This window comes from Oratosquilla oratoria, unplaced genomic scaffold, assembly GCF_046742065.1.
Source record: "Oratosquilla oratoria isolate Oo_2021 unplaced genomic scaffold, ASM4674206v1 SCAFFOLD120, whole genome shotgun sequence".
Taxonomy (NCBI): domain Eukaryota; kingdom Metazoa; phylum Arthropoda; class Malacostraca; order Stomatopoda; family Squillidae; genus Oratosquilla; species Oratosquilla oratoria.
In genome coordinates this window covers 348,580-370,620 of record NW_027467477.1, presented here as the reverse complement: position 1 = coordinate 370,620, position 22,041 = coordinate 348,580, and the positions used below count along the sequence as shown (strand labels likewise).

Sequence of the window (22,041 nt, the reverse complement as noted above, 5' to 3'; positions counted from 1 at the left end):
TGAATAATTAGACAAACTATTAAATAATATAACAATATGATATACAATAAAATAACTTTCTAAATATGTATATATATATATACAAACAAAACAAAGATATATGCATTTAGGGCGATGAAATAGCCGACAATAGCATTCATATTTGAGAGAAAAAAAAATGGTCCGTTTGCTATTCACCAGCGCCTGTAGGAAGAAGACCGACGGAAACCAACTATTTTTACTCATTTATTTTTTCTCTGTTTCAGGTAAGACCCCAGCAGATCCTTGCGAATTGTAGCAGTTGCAGTAGCAACATCGCTTGCCAACAAGCATCAACCTTGGAGTCTACGACCTCCAAAGCACGAAAACAAAAATAAACAAAACAATAGATATATATTATATATATATATGTATACATATATATATAATATATATATATACATATGAAGAACAAAACAAATTTGCATATAAGTAGCAAACAAGTTAATATATTAAACAAAACAGATAAAACATTTTCTTTAAGGTTTTCATTATTCTTAGACTGACCTGTATCACAAAACCCCTGCCCTACGCCCCGGGCAGTGCCTGCAGAAGGCACAACCCTTCAGGAGAGGGGGAGGGAGGGGAGGGGGGGCGTGCTGCCGTCAAGCAACGTCTCGATTCTAGGCAAAAGTCGTTAGAACTTGAATATTCAAAAAAACAAAATTCGTTAAACAGTTCGATACTTGGGTACAGTCGTTAAGGAATCAAAGGCTTTGGGAATCGTTCGCGGGCTTTGACACACACACTTCTCACTCACACTCGATTCGTACAATACAACAGATGGCGGCACACTGAGACATGTCTCTCTCTCACCCGGGTGCCAAACGCGACCCGTCCCGTCCCGTGGCATCCGGTGCCAAGCCCGGACCCGCGCGCGCCAAGCAGTCAAACCGCGCGGCATCTTGCTTTTCGCCAAATCGTACGCCAAAATTTGGCCATACCTCCTTCTTGTCTGTATCGGCCATTGCGACGTCAGTGTCGCAGGCGTTTTTTCCTTGCTGGGGAAGAGGCGTTATACACGAAAAGTACACTACATACACACGAGTACATAGGTATTTATCCATAAATATATGCATACAAATGTATATAGGCATATATACATTTGTATGTATATACATATATATATATATATACATATTTGCAGAAACCACTTGGAAAATAAAAGAACTGAATACTGAACGTTTTCGTCTATTCAAGACATCATGGTACAAAGATGATGTCTTGAATAGACGAAAACGTTCGGTATTCAATTCTTTTATTTTCCAGGTGCTTTCTGCAAGTATTGTTGTCACGTGTCCTTAGTGATTTGTTTTGCATATATGCATGTATATATTCGCTGATAAGATTTTTCAAAGCCGGGGAAAAACTTACCTGCGAAATTTGTCAGGAATAAACTCGGATTAAGACTCCTGTGTTTCCTATTCACATCCTGTCAGAATGTCTCAACATATATATATACATACATTTATAAGTATATATATATACGTATATGTACTTGGTTAGCTTCTCCATTTGCTACCTCGTGGGCACAGGATCGACTCTCATCAGGGCACATAGTGCGAGGAACCGAATGACTGTATGTGCTATATATTCAGTCACTGTCGTAACTCCCTAGTAATAGTAATCTTGCTCTTCCCATTCCTAACGATCCCCATGGCGATCGAGGTAGGTATGGTCATTTCAAGAAGCCTTAAAAAATAAAAATAAATAAATAGGGCTTCTTTTGTGTGACTTTCGTTAGAAATTTGAAATTGTCTTTCACTTTCCGAATAGTCTTGAATTTTGGCATAATCTATTTCATTTTTGGATTGAATTTTATTTGTCAGATTTGAGTGATTCAAAGTGTGGGTTTTGTTGGGTTTGGCACATCTGAAACAAAGGTTCCGAACCTTTATTTTGTATATAATTATAAACATATATATATATAAACTTCCATTATATGCCTTTCGTCACCCTTGGTCCAACTCGCTGGGGGAAGATTTCGGACTGCCGTCGCCTTGAACTCCGCCGCAAGTAGCGACGCTCTAACCTGCTCAGTCAGAGTCTAAGTAAAATAGTTTATAAATATCTCCAAACCTAGGCCCACAGGTCTCATAGGCTTCTCCTGAAGAAGGTGAGGAGCTTACGGCAGGAGGCGCGTAGCTGCACATGGCTGAACAGTCAGTCACATTTACCCTGGTTTGCACTGGCACTGTCAGGACAGGACACATTCACTGCTGGGAATTGGGGGAAGTGCGGGATTCAAACCCACAACTAAGTGAATACGAGACGAGCATGCTTCCGATTATGCCACCAGTGCAATCAATTGTATCATACGGTATTAGCCATGACAAAGTCTCTGAATGTGCCATTGTCCATCTTCAGCTCCTATTGGTCCAGACAAAAGCACATCACTCCAAAGTTCCTGTTCCTGGTGAGATAATTTTTTTTTTTATATAAACAAATCAATCAGCCATTTTTAGTCCACATTACTCCTGTAAACTTCTCTATCTTATCTCTTATCCACCGTCCAGTCTCGCTCTTCCCAGTAACACACTTGCTCCTTTACCCACTGTTCTTTTGCACTAACATCCACACCCAATTCCATTTTCTCTCCTTGACTGCCTCCACAATACCTTTCACTACACTAGTCTTACCCAACTTGAACTTTCAATTAATCAGAACAAAATTTAAATACATCAACTGTAAAGTTGGATTCCAAGCAACCTAGTTCAGGGGTAGACAACCCTTGGCATACAAGCAAAACCTGGTAAACTATTTTTTTTCTCCCAGAACATGAAACCTAAAGCTTATCTTAAAAAAAAAAAAAAAAAAAAAATATATATATATATATATATATATAAATGAATAAAATAAACAACAATAAAAATAACTAGTTAAAAAAATAAAAATAGATAAAAATAGATAAAACCTGGTAAACTATTTTTTTCTCCCAGAACATGAAACCTAAAGCTTATCTAAAAAAAAAAAAAAAAAAAAAAAAAAAATTATAACAATAATATAAAAATAAATTAATAAAATAAACAACAATAAAAATAACTAGTTAAAAAAATAAAAATAGATAAATAACTAAAAATCTCTAACTTTTATATGACCATTGGTAATCACACTGTGCTGGGTGGCGGATGGGGACCCTATGAGGTGAGGTGATGAGGTCCATACTCGCATGCACGCCTATAATTTTACTCTGTTATCATGAAAGAAAAAATTGTATCAAAGATTTGGCTGATTTTGGCACCCATGTTTAAAAAGGTTGCCCACCCCTGGCCTGGATAATAAAAGTTGGGAGCAAGAGAACAAAGACTAATACTTAAACTGCTTTCTGTCCTGTTTGCTAATTGTGCAAGTCATTTCCTGAGCACTTCAAACAAGGAGGGACTAATGATGGGTTCCAGCTTGTGGTAGTCCTGCAAGATGGACAGCTGAGACAATGATCTACCTACTGCCAATCTTAAAAATCCATCAACTCCTTCATCTACATCAAGGGGTACAGTCTCAAGACGCTGACACTTGGTCTACACACTGAGCCCTTGATCAACTTCAATTGTATTATTTTTTTTACCTTTTCCCTGTGTGGAGAACTGGCTAACCACAACTGCACTACTTTAAGCCAGTGATATAGAAATAGTCCCACACTAATACAACCCAGAGCAAGTCCAAAGTTACTTCCAAAATAATCTGTAGGACCAAGGACAGTTACCAATCACTTTGGAGCTGCTGGTTTCCAGTCAGTGAAACTCAAGGCAATAAATATGATCACTATTATTATTAACCACTTCAGTATGATGACACCTACGTAGACGTCACGAGACGTGAGTGGGTACACAAAGATGCCAGCGTCGCTGTCTTGAATATAATTTTTTTTTTGGGTAATTGTACATGAGTTACCCCTGGATTCTGTGAACTGGTTTGATGTTTTCTGTGTTTATTATTACTCAAAGTAAAAGATATTGGATAATATAGCAGTGACTTTATATTTTATAATGCAAGTAGTGTAGTGAAACGTACATATGGCAGCCAATGCTGCGCGCGAGAATTTGGCTCGCACTGAAGTGATTAATACCATTATTATTATCATCATCATCACACAAAGACCCAAATTACAGCCACAGTCGCTATCACAAAACAGATGCTTCACTGACACTGCCTGCGATACTTGCGGTTTTAAGGTGCTCTGGTGTAAAGAATCCAAGTCAAGGATTATATCATATCCATTCTACCAGTGACTTAGGCGAAACTGATAATCTCAAATATGCAGACACTTAGCTTTCAATGATATTTCATGGTCACTGGTTCCTCTGACCTTTACTGTGTGTATAAATCCTAGCTCAAAGCACATTAGGGTAACAGAGCATTTTGCATACAAATGAAGGCATGGTACATAGTTCATCTATGTATTTGGCATAATAAATGCATATAGACTATAGACATTGAGGGAGGAAGGACTATATTAATGTAAATAAAACAAAGTTTTATTTCTTCATTCACTGAAAGATAAATATATTTTAGATTCTCGCTTTTAACTGTGGATCTTTCACTCTCCTACCTGCTGCCATCAAGAAAAAAAATAAAATAAAAAGACAGCAATGCTTTAAATGCATTAATTTACATTTCAAATTGTTTTCCAACAATTTACAAGAATTGAAGAAAAGTACCAGGAAAAATCCATGCTAAAAAAAAAAAAAAGAAGAAGAAAAAAAAAAAAAAAAAATTGAAGCACATTACTATTTTCAAAATAATGGACGACATATTGCATTATATGCTCACTACATTATGGTATATATTGAACAAATCACTGTTATCTGGGATAACAAATACTTATCAATGGTATCATGAATACTGTATACTTGCAACTATACACTAAATAAAATGAAATTTTGCATCTATGAAAAAATATTCTAATCACAGGTGAAAAAGTGTTATGAAAAATTCTAATTCTATTCCAAAATATAAAATTGTAGAGTACCATTTACACTTCCATGAAAAAGTTACCAACAAACCTTTTGCACTGCACAACTGGTTCTCCAGACTCACAAGTCTGTCACCATAAAAAAAAAAAAAAAAATGTCCATGCTGAACTCCTTCAGGTAATTATTGATGTTATACATAGAAACATAACTGATGTTTCTCCATTCTGATAATATCGGCCACAAGGCTGTTGTTCATTCTTGCTGTGGTGAGACCTAAAATATTGGAATTTCAATTTTCTTTGGTTCCTTTTCCTTGGATTCATCTCAAATTGAGGCTTAAAACAATGTATGTGAGAAGAAAAGAAAGAAAAGGAAGAGAATGCATATCTATGGATACATGTTCAAGGTGTTATCCAAATGTTTCCAGTACAGGAATTTGAATGGAACCAAACGTATAAATTTTGCCTTTTGCCACAAGAATTATCAGCAGCATTCTTTGTGTGTCAGTGTGGTCCTGTCTGTCTGTGAGTGGAAGTATTGTTGAGCTATACTTATAACAGTAATGTGGTTGTGTACAGTACTACCTCTCATTAACGGACATTAATTAGCTGTGTTTGCAGTGTTTTCGCTGTGTTTTTGGTGCTGTTGTTTAGTGCGTGCAAGCACTATGCCACCCAAAAACCACTCCAAATCAATGGATTATTCTCATCAACGGACACCATTATCCCCCTTTTAGTCCGTTAATGAGAGGTAGTACTGTACGTGGTTTGGCTGTTTTACGATAGCAGACTACATGGAACTAAGAACCTGCCTCAATTCTGTTTCAAGGTGATCAACAAGACAGCAGCAGACACTCATTGGTTGCTTTAGCAAATCTTTGGTGACAGTCACATCCCAAGACAGAATATTTTTCTGGTACAAGCAGTTCAAAGGAGGTCAATGCTCGTTGAAGACAACAACCATCAGCAGCAACAACACCAGAAAACATTTGAAAATGTTTGTTGAGCTACCCTGCAGATTGTAGACAAATTATCCATGATGTTTGTGATACTGTAGGATTGTCACATGGTAGCATGTGATGCATTTTGTCAGACATGTTGGGCATGTGGCACATTGCTACAACATTTTGTGCCAAGACTGCCGAGTGATGAGCAGATAGGACATTTGTTGAAGTTTATGGTTATGACCTACAAAGCAGCAGCAGCAGAAAAAAAAATATATATATATATATATATATATATTGCCTCAAGTTCAAAGCAGTCAAGTCGATGTTGTTTTCACTAACCAAAGGACTGTTCACAATGAATTCATTCTATCTAGTTAAACCATCTGTGGAAACCTTTACCAAGAATTTTTCTGTGCCTAAGGGAGAATATCCATCACAAATATCCAGAAAGTTGAAAAAGACTGGGTCTTACACCATGACAATGTCCTCCACCCACACATCAATTACTGTCTAGATGTTCTTGGGTTACAATAACAAGGTAGTCATTCCTCACCCACCGTATTTGCCTCACCTTGCCTCCTGTCATTTTTTTTCAGATTCTCAAACTGAAACAATAACTAAAAGGATGCCAATTTGACTCAATTGGGAGATCCAGGCAGTTGTACAAAACACTGAAGCGCATCATGCCTCAAGTTGTCTTGAGATGCATAGATTCATGGAAACAATCACTGGGACCACTGTATACACACTTGAGGGGCAACTCTGAAAACTAGGAGGCAAGGGACTGGAACTTGTTTTCCTACAATATTTGAGCTACTGAAACATTTGGGTAGCACCTTATTTACTGCATATATCTAATATATACATTGAGGTCTCTACACACAAACATAATCCATTCCCAAGCCCATTCAATAACTGTACTGTTTGTTTTAGGAATTTGTTCCAAGCCCCCCCCCCCCAAAAAAAAAAAAAAAGTCTGTTCAATTTGCTGTTTAAATTTCAGCTCGTTACATAATCTAACTTTCTTCACATGGGGCCCCACGGTGCACACGTGGTGGTCCTGCAAGATGGACATATAAGAAAATCATCTCCCAGCCGCCCATCTTCAAATGGATAAGAACTGGTTTACCAACAGAGTGGTTAACAAATGGAATAGACTTTGTAGCAATGTAGCGAGCATGGAAACAATTGGCTGTTTTAAGAGATTAGATAACTTTATAGATTGGGGTGAAATGTGGTAAAGGACATGAAACTGTCTAGTGTAGGCCTTATGGTCTCTTGCAGTCTCCTCCATTCTTATATTCTCCTTATGCAGGAGCAGCCTATACAGGCCGACCCTTGGGCTCCATGATATCTATCAAATTAAATTTTATTTCCTCCATTTTTCTATATTGGAGAACTGATAACACGTGACAGCTTCCCTTCTATTACTGCTACTACAGGCTAGTGACACAGAAACAGTCCTACACTAATACAGACATGTCCAGTGTTTCTTCTTAGAGCCTGAGGACAGTTGCCAGCTGCAATGAGGCTACAGGTTTCCAGAAAAAGATAAATATAAAAAGACACTGTTTCCAAAGTCCTTTTATTCATTTTCCTTTGCAGTATCAAGTGACAATAAAATCTTGTGTACTTCTATTAAACTGCACTACAACAACTGATGCCTCAAATTTCTGTCAATGGAAACCCACAGCCCCAGAGTAATGCAGCCAGCAACAGTTCCTGGTTCCTTCCATGGGTCTTTCTGTAAATAAACTCTAGAGTTTCTGTATTGTGCAACAGTTTCTGTCACTAGCTAACAAGAGCAATGCAACTGTCAACTCTCCTTGTGTGTGTTGGGGGTGGGGGGAGCAGGTTGAAGTTGACACATATTTGTGTGTGTGTATATATATATATATATATATATATATATATATATATATATATATACACACATACATTGGGTCCAATCCAGAGGCCAAATGCCAACCCTTTGAGGCTGCACCTCCAGGCAAGGTGAGGATGTTGATAGGTTATGAAGATGGGCAGGATGGGTAGCTGAGAGATGCCTTTCTCCAATGTCCCTTTCAAAGACACAAGCAAGTATCTAGTCTTGGTCCAAACTGGATTACTAAAAATCCCATATAACTGGATGCACACAACAGTAGCACCAATACAACCTGCAGTTTTGTGAGCCTGTATCAAGTAGACCATTGAGACTGGAATTATTATCTGACTTCAACACAATACTACCACTATGAAGGGAACTACATGAAAGTAGTGTTAATGTTATCCATTCAGATAAAAGTAATTGGGAAATGCAATATAAGCAGTCAAAATTACAAGATTAACAAACCCATATCCTTTTCATATTGCACTGTGACTTCTTGGAGAAGTAGGTACCGTAAGATATTTGTAAGATTAGTCCATGAAATAGTGCTTCTGTATAAACAGCAATTGCATTCAAGTTTCTAACTTCCACATGAATTTGCAATTGTGCATTACCTGTCATGATCGGAATAGGAGAGAGAACCAATGATGGGCACCTGCTAGTGGTAATCCTACAAAATGAACACTAGAGAAAATCATCTCACAACTGCTCATTTTCAAAAACCTGTGTACATCCTCGCCTCTACCCAGAGATTTTATCATCATTTGTCTGTTTGTTTATCATTATTTGCTTGATTCTCATTTATTATTAGTTATATGTCAATTTCTTATTATTTACTATTTACTTGCTTGTTCATTATTTAACTATACCTATGCATTTTACTTATTATTTACATTATTAGATTTTTTTATTTATTCATCTATTTATTTATTATTAACATGATTTTTTTTTTTTTGCATCCAACCTAGATATGGACCAAAAGGTCTCCTATTGGCATGTTCTGCCTTTGTAATCCTTTGACATGTCTCCAAACTGGGTTCAAGGGCACTATCAACTCAGACCAAACTTCCTTCACCTTTTCACATAAGGAGAATGGACAACACTACTACATGGTACAAAGAAACAGACCCATGCTAATACAACATAAACGACAGTCCAAGGTTATTTCCCTGTGAGGTTTATATAAGGACCCAAGAACTGTTGTTAGCTGCTGCAGGGTTCCAGGTTTCCAGTCATTAAAACTTGAGGCAACAATTATTGCAATTAGGGTAGCATCTCATACTGTAAGGATAGTAATAAAAATTACCTCAACTTTTGCCAATGGGAAACCCACAGCCTCACTGTAACCACAATCTGTCCTCAGGCCCTCACATACATATCAGTGAAAAATATTGGACTGACATCTGTGTTGTATTTGTAAAGGGTGGCTTTTATGTCCCTGGTTAGTAGTAACAGTGGTAATGGGCAGAGCTGGGTGCATTACCAAAAAATCTGGGGTGCACTTCCGTCAATGCTTTACTGATTTTAATTTTCTTAGAGCGGTCTGCATTACTGCATGTGTATATGTATATACACAAGCCGCGAGCTTCGCCCTCCCCGGCTTTGCCAGGGGCTTGGCTGCAGCCATAGGCCGCAGCTTTCCGCACTCTAATCCCTCATTTTCCCCTTTGGCCTCAGCCTTAGGGCGGAACCCCAACACGGGATCCCCAGCACAAAGAAGAATGCGAAGAACACGAAGTACAATGCGAAGAAGAATGCGAAGAAGAACGCGAGGAAGAATGCGAAGAAGAATGCGAGGAAGAAGAAGAAGAACGCGAAGAAGAACGCAAAGAAGAAAAGAAGAATGCGAAGAAGAAGAAGAGGAACGCGAAGAAGAATGTGAAGAAGAATGCGAAGAAGGAGAAGAATACCACCTGACCCCGACTTACCCAAGCGTTTTTCCAAGAATATTTTTAGGACAAAGCGTCACCGTAATACCACCTGTCCCCGACTTCCACAGCGTTTTTTAGAAGAATATTTTTATTTAGACTTAAACATGCACAGATTTTTTGGTAATGCATTACCTGTCCAGCAGTAAGGCACTACCTGACTGGGAGTAATGTGCCCAGCTCTAGTAACAGCAATATAATGGTAACAATAATAGGTAGCGGGGAAGAGGGAAAAGGAAAGAAAGGAGCAGTATTTTAATATTTCAATGCCAATTACAATTGCTTCTCTCCATGAGGTCAATGTTCTGAGAAGGTGTTGTCATGAAGGAGAGTTTAGAAGGGCAGTGGCAGCTGCAGGATGAGGAGGAGGAGGAAGAGGAGGGTGAACGCTGTCAGTTTTCTTCATGTGAAAAGATAGAGGAAAAGTAGTTTAAGTTGACTTAGATATCTTAGGGCTGGTCTGGGGATCAACTGCCAGTCCTCTGGGCTGTGTCTCTTAATGGTTAAAGTGTTTAAGGGTTTTGATGATAGGCATGGGGAGACGATTCTCTAGTGTCCGTACTGCACAACCACCATATGTAGATATCTGTTTTTGGTCCCTCTACTTGACTCAATATGTAACTGAATAAACACAAAAATCCAGTCACAATTATTCAGACTAACTGTAAAATTTGTTGACTTCTGTATCTGGCTACATGAATGATTCCCAGGGATGACCTGCAGATTTCTTTTTTTGTCCAACATTATACTTCAGGTTTAATAAAAAAGAAACAATATATTGTCAACAGCACTTATTTGAGACTGCAATCTTTTTCATAGACCTATTAATTACCACAATTTTAACTCCATTCAAACATTACTCACTTCCTTTACTCTAACTTATCCCCACATCCACTAATCCAGATACTTTATATTCTCCACTTCCTTCACACTGAACCTACCACAAACAAGATATTCTATTAACATTAACTCACTCCTTTGTCATCACTTATGTTCAGTTCCCTAATCTCGCCACTTCTATCTTATGAGAATGTGAATTTTCATCACAATTATTAATGTCACACTGTATACAATATATAGTATAGCCTCTAAACACTGATTATCAGAAAACTACTTAAATCATTGCATATTTCCATTCAACCTTTGATCATTCATCTTATCACACCTGACTGAGATACATTGGCAGTATACTACAGGTGTTCCCGTTAACATAAACATGAACAAAAACGACCAATGAACCAAAGTGGATACAAATTCCGAGACAAACTTCCTACCCTAAACATACTACTCTATGAACTCCCCACAAGACAATGGCACCCCCCAAACACAACCAATGAAGACCTCCCTAGACATTTTAACACCCTCACTTCATCCACAGTCAACTTAGGAAATTATTTATTTATAATTTATTTATTTATTTATAATTCTTTTCCTCTGACTATTTCCTAATGAAGACCATCACAAAACTTGCATGAAAAAAAAAAAAAAAAAAAAAAAAAAAAAAAAAAAAAGTAAAATGGTCAAAATACACACAAAAAATAGAAAATGATTTAGAAAACTTTGGCATAACTTAGTTCCAACTTTGACATAACTCAGTTCCCATCTGCATATATCAACCCATCAATCATTTGCCCCCAGTTTTCTACTGTAGGAGACCAAGAGCTGCCAGGGAACTGGCAACATCCACCAGTTCAGCCCACAGTCAGTCATGAGTTTTGTCTTGCTGTTTTGAAGGGGTGAGTGTAAGGTAGTGTAGCACAGGACACAGTCTCTTTAATCTGCTGGTTGCATCTGGGACAATAATATAATACCAACAAAGAATCACCCTGGTAAAAGACACTGATTGTCCTAAATACAACCACCATGCAGAAAAAACAAGCACCTTATGCTATACTGTAATACACTCACTCATCCCAGACAGCAACACAAAATCTTTTCACTGAGGGTCTTATGGGCTGAACCAGCACCCATGGTCAGCCTCTATGGTCCATGGTTCTCCTGCATGAGAGAACCAGCAATGGATTGATTGATTGATAACAAATACATTCTATCAAACTGAATGGCTTGGCCCACAAAGAAAAACAAAACAGGGATCTAAGCAAATTCTGACAGGGTCTAGCTAATCAGTCAAATTCCATACATTTTAATGACATGAATCAAGTGTTTTTTGTCTTGTTTTTTGTTTCTGGCTTACATGTATGAAGAATATTGTTTATAATTTCAACCACCTATGTAGATATGAAAAATAATTGTTTATGACTACCTATAATACTATATTAGATTTTTACTAATCACACTAAAGCGGTCCCCTACAAAAAATGATAAATCGTAATTAAGTTTGTAGTAGTCTATTAAGTAACTGTGAATAGCTCCTCTGTGGAGAACCATCAGTGGTTCTTATCCTGGGATACCTCTACCCCCTGGGTTACAAAACCTACATCAGGAGTAAAGGGCATGCTGGCCAGTTTAATGTTAGACTTACTAAGGGACTGACAAATATACGATTCAGTTATATATTACAAACTCCCCTCTCAGAGAGGACTAAGATAATACCTCCTTAAAGAAGGCTTTTTGAAGAGGAGAATTTAATGTGCTTTTACTACAAACTCACTGCAAGGCAGCTTCGAACCTTGACAAATACTTATACAGTAGAACCTCTGTTCTTGACCACAATCTGTTCTAGAAAACTGTTCCAGAACTGATTTGGTCGAGGAATGAAAATGTTTACTAATCTGCAGGATAGTTTTATCTAGGTGGTAATTTTCCACAAAACTTTGAATTTTACCCTTTGGTTCCACGTGGATTGATAGAGAACTGATATTTTGGTCAACTACTGAAGAAAGAGAATATATATATATATGTATATATATATATATATATATATATATATATATATATATAATATAAAAAATTTGGCCAAGAACTAATATATTCGACTTGAGACATTTGAGAACCAAGGTTCTACTATATTTAATTTTTTTGTACATGTACTATTTTGATTTATTAATTGAATATATACAATATCTATACTAGATCTACATCACTGATTCATGTCACTCCACTTTATGCTAATAGTACTGACTTTTGACAAAGGGGTATGACAAACTTTTGCAAGACCTCAAGGGTGTGGAATATATATATATATACATATATATATATATATATATATATATACATATATATATATACATATATATATATATATATATATATAGTTAAGCACCACTGCCTTATGGGAAACCTTAGGGCTCAGGGTGTTCTCTTCTACCATGCAGATATGGCCTATCTTCAACCCGATATACAGGAACCTGTCTGGATGTGTGCACATGGTAGGAAGAAGTTGGGATTTTTTAGTGTACACATGCTGTCTAAATAAGGTATATGGGAAGCCTGACAAGGTGCAAACAAAAGTACTGATTACATGTAAAGCCTTACTATCAGCACACATTTTTGTTTCTTCCCTGGGACTTGAATGCAAGACATTATTACATGAAACAAGAGCACACCCCTGCCACACTTATACAGCTAGCTCCATCATGAAGAAAAAAATCTACAATGAATGAAAAGAACAATAAGAACCCAATCAAGACAAATCAATAGTAATGATATTATGTAATGATAATAATCTTAATAATATAATGGAGAGAGAGAGAGAGAAAGAAGGAAAAAAAAAAAAAATTGATCATATCTGGTATATGAAAAATATTCATAAATTCTATTTATCTATCGGATATTTAACTCATTTACTAATAATAAACAACTGTTGCCACCTGAATGGAAATCCACAGCAGTCAGCAACAATACTTGGGCCTTCACATAAATCTTTACAGAAAGAGTACTGGACTGTCTGTGTTGTATCAGCATGGGTCTGTTTCTATGTCACTGGCTAGAGGGAGGAAGAGGACGGAGCAGTTGCCAGTTGTCAGCTCTCCTTTTGTGAAAAAGTGTCAGGAAAATAGTTAAAGTTGACAAAGCTCTTGTGCTCAGTCTGGAGAACGAGCGAGTGTCAGCCACTTGGGCTGCACCTCCATTTGGAGGCAAAAGTATCAATAGCAGAGCTGGGTGCATTTCTTGGTGCGTTCCGCTTTAGTTTGGCTGCGGTTAGTGCTCCCAAACTATTAAAACTTAAAGAGACAGGTTCATACTGAAATAAAAGTCCGGTAGGCCATATACTATACCAAAGAAAAATTTTGTAGGCCACATCCAAAAGGTAGGTCACATACTATACCAGCACCTATATTACTTTAATAGTTTGGGGGCACTAACCACGGCCAAAATAAAGCAGAACACACCAAGGAATGCGCCCAGTTCTGATCAATGGGATTTGAAAACAAGCAGTGGGGTGGGGGAAACAATTCTTTCCCAAGTACAACTCACAGGACCATCATGTGCAAGCCTCACTTAGGATCTGAGCAATAATCACTTCTACCAAAACTATCCACTATTTGCCTATCAAATATTTTTCTAAAGTAAAAATGTCTATACACTGTTTGGTGCAATTACTCTTCTATTAATATACACTATGTGAAATTGTAGAAAAATTCTATATCTTTTAAAACTGATCTTGGACTTCTGATTTCTAGCTTTACATTTGAATGTCATGTGCATTTTTATCACTGCATGTTAATCTAATTAACCTAATTATATGAACTATCTTAATATATATTTCAATGTGTATCCCACAATTATACCCATCATAAATGTGTATATACAGTATTTCATCTATTTTGTTATTGTTTTGGTCATCCACAGCACAACTTTTATTCAGGTTAAGTACTTTGTTATAAATCACATGAAAATTAAACATCAAAAGCATAATATGTAGTCTTTATGAATACCCTTGCAAATTCAAGGTTATAGGAAATAAACCAATAAATTTCTTGTGCACATAGACACTCGAGACAACACGTGAAAAAGATCAAGCTAGTTAAAGGACATCCTCTGCCATAGAAAATGTAGTAACTAATACAGAAGCTTGATTCCTCTATAAATATTCCTAAATACCTTCTGACAACCTTAACAGTTTAAACTGCGTTACCAGAGGCACAACTGTCACCTCTAAGGTGCCGATGCAGTTAAATTCTTACTATAATCCCTTTTCAACGTTTGTGATGTACATGGAATGCCTTCCTTATAAATATAAAGATCAGCTCTTCCATGCATGAAGTCTCAGGTCCCTCTCAAGTGTAACAGAGGATAGACTTAAGTTACTGCACAACTTTTAATATTAATAAAACAACAATTGAAACACTAAACTAATATAATTTTATCTGAAAAGTTAATAAAAGCTAACTTTTATGTATATGCTTATGGACTGGCACTAGAAAGATTGATAATGAATGCAAAATATTCACGTTTGTATTTACTGTATACCTTCTCTACATAATTTTCTTTTCTTTTTCATCTTTGGCAGATCTCCCCATAAGGAAGTTTATTATGCATCTCTTTGTGAAGTCAGGCTTCATTACCCTAGCAGGATCCACGAAAAAAAGGAAATTCCTAACTACCTGATGAAAGAACTTTCCTCTTTTTTTTTTTCCACACACATTACGAAATCACGACTTTATTCTTTTATTCAAGTTTGCAAAATATCTCAAATATAGTATGACCAGTTAAAGTATGGTAGGAGTCTGACAATCACCTCACTGGGTACCTTGAGTGAGTGGTGTGGTATGTTATTCACTTTGATCTTGCATCACAAACACAGAAATGGATGGTTGGACTGTGTATACCTAGATTTAGAAAAAGCATTTGGCAAAGTGTCACACAAAAGACTGATATAGAAATTGGAAAATGTAATTTTTTATTATGAAATGGATAAAAGATTTTTAAAAGTGACAGACAAACAAGAACAATGGTGAGAGATGAAAAGTTGGACTGGAAAGAAGTGACTAGTGGGGTACCACAAGGCTCAGTCGTAGCACCTGCAATGTTCTTACTGTATAAGAATGACATAATGAATGGAATAGACAGCTATGCAAACTGTGCAAACCTATTGGCAGATGATGCCAAGATTATGAAGTGAGAGACAAAGATGATTGCAAATCGCTACAGGAAGACCTAGATAAGGTTTATAAATGGAGCCAGGAGTGAAAGATGACTTTCAACATAAAGAAATGTAGTCTTGGAACTAGACCAATGAAAGAGGCCAAATGAGAAATGAAATAGCAAAGGCAAAAGAAAAAAAAAAGATTTTGGGATTTTAATCAGGGACAATCTATCATCACATAGTCATATAAAGAAAGCAGCAGGAAAGACTTCTACTTTCCTTTAAAAAAAAAAAAAAAAAAAAAAAAAAAAAAAAAAAAAAAAAAAATTATATATTATATATATATAATAGATATGTGTGTGTGTGTGTGTGGTGTAAGAATAGCATTTCACAGAAGAGGATATGACAGAAAACCAATGAAAGTCTAATTCATCATAGACTGGAATAAGCAGTGCTAGTGTGGTCACCACAGGTAATGAATGATATAAGAAGATTGGAGAGAATACAAAGGGCAGCAACCAAGATGATCCCAAGTCTAGATGACATGACATAAGGAGGAGAACTGAAGAAACTGGGAACTACATTGGAACAACAAAGAGATATGATATTTAGATTGGAGAGATGTATGGAAAAATTTAAGGGAGACCATTTGGTAGTATGGTACAAATTAATAACAATATGAGAGAAAAAAAAAAAAAAAAAAATGTTTGAAGGATGAGGTGTTTTCCACATAGATGTGCAGATTTATGAAACAATTTGGATGAAATTATAATAAAAGCTAACCCCATAAATGAATTCATGATGAAGTTTGGTGAATGGAGGCGAAGATACAGTGCCTCATAAGCTTGGTTCCAACCCTGTATACTACAACTGAGGAAATACAGCTATGATGCTCCTGCATGACACACTAAAACACACACACAAACACAAATATAAGTATGACAATTGGCAAATAAGGATATAGCCCAAACTGGAACTATGTATGAATTTGAAGCTCCTTTCCTGTATACTACTATTAGGTAAATGCAATTTGATAAACACACACATACATACACGAATACCACTTTCCATAACAGCTTGTAGTATCAGTGAAAGATTTTCACACCAAGAGAATGGATCGAACTCAGGACCTTATATGTGGGAAGCCATGACACTATCCACTATACTTACATGCCGTGTGTGTGTGTGTGTTTACCCAGTTGTATCTTACAGGAAGAGATGGTTGTGGTGTGTGTGCAACAAAAATAACACATCTTACCTCAAGTTTCATGGACTGGAAACCCACAGCTTCACTGAAGTAACAGTTCTTGTGCCCTCCCATTTGTCTTTCTGTGAAGAAATCCTGAACTGTTGTCTGTGGTGTTTCAGTGTGTCAAGTGTGGTTGTTTCTATCTCTGGCTGGTAAGATGTAGAAGAGGATAGCAGGCAGTGATTGTTAGCTCTGTTCATGTAAAGGTGGTGGAAGATTAATCTAAATTGCAAAGAGAGATCTCAGGCCCAAACCAAAAACTGAAAAATAGTACTATCGAGGCTACATCTCTAGAGAGTCCAAGATATTGGTGGGTTTTGAAGATGGATAGTGGGGTGATGACCCTCTGATATCTGTCATACAGAATTGAAAAGAAAACGGAGAATTTCTTTTTTCTCATCTAGGTTTGTGGAAACCACCACCATCATAAAAGCACTTTGCCCAGTTTCAAACTAAATGTTGATAACCCTGGAAATTTTGCCACTTATTTCTATCTTATTTACTTGTTTATCTATTTATTTTACTTCAGCAATAAATGATACTTCTATCATTGTGAACAGTATTGTACCCGAGGTGGTTTTGTAACTGTTACAGATTTACAGAGGACAGCAGAACAGAGGGATCTTAGAAGATAAAAGTTATGTTTTTTTCTATGAATGAAAATTTGTCTCTGATCTTATGAGACTTCTGAGTGATTTGATCTGTATGGTTGTCACTAAATCCCAAAAATATCAACTGCATACAACACACAATCCATGCTCCATACAGGATTTCTTAAGTTGTACGTCCTGCCTTATGCTGACCAATAATTTGTGCAACTGTTCGTTGCTAATGTCTTATTTTTGTCTACTGTCTTCCTACTGCCAAGAAACAACGGTAATAACAGGAAAGGGGTTGCCACTTCTTCAGATGGATCACAAGGTAGAACCAATAAAGTGGGGAAGGAAATGAAGGGGAGGGAAGAAAACAGCATCAAAGGAAAATGGGATGTTTTTATAAACACAAACCTGAAAATTTTATTTTATCAGCAAATACTAGCTCCTCTATCCTTATGGATGATCTATATACCAATTTTCACCCCTTATAAAGGAGGCAGCCAGGCAAGGCATGCACCCACTCTCTACTCATTTGTTTCCCTTTTAAAAATATTTTAGCTTCTTGTGGATAACGAACCATCCCTGGCTTCCAACCACTGTCTGGGTTAGAAGGAAAGCAGCAAGACACAGCACCTCCACTCTAGGGCCTGGCTAAAGCTGGTTTACCCCCACTTCATTTACATGGTGACCCTCCTCCCCCTTGTCCCCTCAAAATTAAATAGAAAAAAATGAGGGGAAAGATCTTCAAGCTACATCAGTTTACCATCCATTCACAATGGTACAAAAAAAGTGGAGTTATCTAAGTGACAAGAGAGAGATTTCAGGTTAATATAAAGTAAGGATAATACAAGTTGAAACAATTTTTTTTTTTCTAAGTGGTGATCAATCCACAACCTTGAATAGAACAGATTAATCCACAATCTTGAATAGAACTAGAAGAAAGAAAATGGGAGCAGAGTTAGAAGAAATGTGGGAGATGTGACAAGAAGACGAGGATGGTGGTGAAGAACAGAACAGAAACTTTCGTGAAAAGGGCAACACAAGAGTGAAATTGACAAATCATACAAAGTAAAAGGTAGATGTAAAAAGAAAAGTAGAGTTGAGGATACAGCAAATAAAAGGTGACAAGGAACCCAATTGAAAAGATGTGGTCAATCATAAAGGAAGATTTAAGGCCAGTAGAAAAACTGAGGTCAATCATAAAGGAAGATTTATGGGGGAAGGATATCCTGTCACTTCCATAACTGGAGAACACCATTTATATGAATACGGTTGAAGCTATAAAGGAGACCCTACTGTTGCATGGAAATAAGTCACAGACAGCAGAATCAATTTTAAGAAAGAATGTAATAGCAAAGGTGATGGGCTGTCTTTCAATTGTACAAGGCATTGGTTGATTGGATGAGGGATCAAAGAAAATAAGGGAAAAATTATAAGAAAATGTGCAAATCAAGATGGGCAGGGTCCAGCTGAGGTGGTATGAACATATAAAGCGAACATTTGGGGTCAGATTATCTAGAGTGATTTGAGTTTTGAAGATGGGGAGAAATAGCAAATACAGGGAAGAAAAGTACAAGTGCTCAAAGAGAAGGATGATAATAGTAGATGAAGGTGTCCTAGTGCAAGACAAGAACTAGTGGAAGGCATACAAGGAAGTAGGGAAGGGGATGGGGGTAACCGTTTCAGTACAATGATGCCCACACACGTCATGAGGCACGAGTAAGTACACGAGGAAGCTGGTGTCAGCATCTTGATTGTATACATTTTTTTGCAGTTGTACATGAGTTATCCCCGGATTCTGTGAACTGGTTTGATCACGTTTTCTGTGTTTATCATTACTCAGAGTAAAAGAGAATGAGTAATACTGCTGTGACTTTATATTTTATAATGCAAGTTGTATGATGAATTGTACATTTGGCAGCCAATGCTGCGTGCAAGAATTTGAGTTGTACTGAAGTGGTTAAGAGGAGGGAAAGGAGTGGGGTTAAGGAGGACTGAAATAAAGAAAAGAAGGAGGAGGAGGAGGGCAAAAAGAAAGTGTGTATGGAGGGGAGCAGGATGAACCTGCTAGTCTGGTTGGCCTGATTATCCTCCTTTATAAGGAGATCTACCATTGATGAATAAATACTAAAGTGCATGTATGCATGTATATGTGTTTTCTACACATTGCACAGGTAACATGTTTCACGTGACTGCATCGCACGAGTATGAAATAACATGCCATCATTTTTTTCACTTAATTTTATCGTTAATGACAACCACCAAGATGCATGCAAAATCAAATTTTGCAGTTGGCTCAGTTTCGTGAGTGGCCACCAGATGTCACTCCATGATCCACCTCGAGGAGTCTGCCTCTTTGTTCATTCTTACTTAGGGTCTTATCACACGGGCAAATTCGGGAGTTGATCCCCACGGCACCCCACAAACACTGGGGCTCCATACTAATTGATATACATTGTTTGACTTGCTTTCAATACAGAAATATTATTCTAGTTTATACTTGTTGTTGTGTAATGTATATTCAGCATGTGTTTTACTAAAACTAATTAACAGTATTGATGTTAATCTGGGTTTAGAGTGCGAATAAATAAAGAAGTACTATATAATGTAAGAGAGTTTTTTTTTTTCCATTATGTAATCAAAATGTAATGTTTAGGCTTTGTATGTAGGGGCCCCAGTGCACAGTTATGCCTGGAGATCTATAATGCTGTTAAGATGCCACTATTTTTTTTGGCTTTCATTTAAGTAATAGCACCTGTCTTATGCCCTTCTCCCAAACTCCCATACCACAGGACCACGCCCTTGTTTACTTATTAACTTACCATGGTTTCCAAACATTCTTCAACCTCTGCAGCTTTCAGAAGTATATCCAACAATTCTCTGGCATGAACCCCTTCGCCATGCTTCACATTACACGATAATCGTATTATGTGACATTTCCATTAATGCATCTATCATGTAAACCAAGTTACCTGTATTTCACTATCAGTAACTAGAGCTTTTCTCCTTGTTTTCTATGAGTGTGCATATATATATATATATATATATTATATATATATATATATACACACACACACACACACATGTACACACAACACACACATTCACACATGCCTATAACTTCATACTTCAAGCTTGAGTATTTTTTCCCACACATATTTATGCATACAATATGACAAACTTTTGTGATCTAGAAACTTTACAAATAATTTTTTTTTTCTTTTTTCGTTTTCAAAAAAGTATTACAAATCCAAGCTTAAATACAAGTTTATCTCAGGAGAAGCGATACCAACTATGTTTTGAGCTCAGCAGTTTTAGGAAGGTCAGGTTGAGGTTTTGTGTTTACCAAGATACTGAAATTTTATTCCTATCCTTAATCATGGGAACGTAAAGATAATTTGCTGAGCCAATGATTTTATCAACTGGCTATATAACTACCTTACTAATTTCAAAGTCACAACTGAGAACACATTTTTCCTTTTAGAAATACTAGCAAACCCCAACAAAACCATAATTTCTCCATTTACATCCCAGATATATCAATACAAAAATTAACAGTCATTTTGAATCAAGTTACAGAACACAGAATCAAAAATACAAAAACTAAAACTAACAGAGGGTCTTTGTAATATTTCTTTTAAATAGTAAAACATTAGTAGTTCACCTTGAAATAAAATAATGTGGTCAACTTCACACATAAAAAAGGACCCTACATAAACATTACCACTCCCCTAAAACTGGGGCATCGATAAAGAAATGACAAAAAGTATGCACAAAGTGAAAAAAATAAATAAATAAACAAATAAAAAAAATTATAGAACAAAGAAAAAATATATGCATAAAATCTACAAAAATATATAAAAGATGGCCATCTCTGGGAACATCCATTGTAAACATCTTCAATAAGTTTTATTCACAACTTCTACCACATTTAACTCTTGCATGCCGTCAGTCAAATCTACAGTTACCTCACACCTCTTCGCTGGTGATTGTCCTGCCTTCATCCCGCGGGTATCTCTGCGTGCGTTCGACTCGCCAGGCGATCTCTGCTTTGGGGGGCTATTTCTCTTCTTACCTATATCTGGAACCTTTGACCAACCCACGTTTTCACCTCTGTAGGAGCTGCTCTGTCCTTTGTACTTTGTATTACTTTTCCCAGGGATCGGTTGGACAAAAGGTTCCTCAGTCTCTTGAACTACGTTTCGAAGTTTACCAGTCAGAACCTTGTCATAATGCGAGCCCTCCCAGTAGCACTTACCACAGAGTCCACACACATAAAACATCTTGACTTTACCGATTATCGCATCTGCAACTGTTCCAACATCAATTGGAATCCCCTTGTCCGTTAATCCCGTCTTCATGCTGACTCTACCGCCATAGCAACTAACCCATTCGGTTTTGTATGATGGGGGGGCACCAACATTTACCTTCAGCTTCTTAATGTGTCCCATAACATTTGATGGAACATGGATGTATCTGGAAAGGATAGGAGGAAATTCTAATATCAGTTCAAGAAAAAAGGAAAACGATGA

General features: G+C 36.9%; 1 protein-coding gene across 5 annotated transcripts in view; it reads right to left on the bottom strand.

Annotated features, from left to right (window-relative positions):
* Positions 1 to 1,338: 1,338 nt before the first annotated feature.
* The window catches only part of Nbr (exonuclease mut-7 homolog), a 36,662-nt gene continuing 15,959 nt past the window's right edge, over positions 1,339 to 22,041 (bottom strand). For 3 of the 5 annotated variants that reach the window (XM_076180868.1, XM_076180866.1, XM_076180867.1), the window contains exon 5: positions 14,489 to 21,985. In XM_076180868.1, the coding sequence (XP_076036983.1) occupies positions 21,409 to 21,985 (577 nt within the window). In that variant the 3' untranslated portion in view covers positions 14,489 to 21,408. Of the gene's footprint in view, positions 2,432 to 3,105; positions 3,209 to 14,488; positions 21,986 to 22,041 lie in introns of those variants that run through there. The other 2 variants (XM_076180869.1, XM_076180870.1) reach the window with 2 other exon arrangements.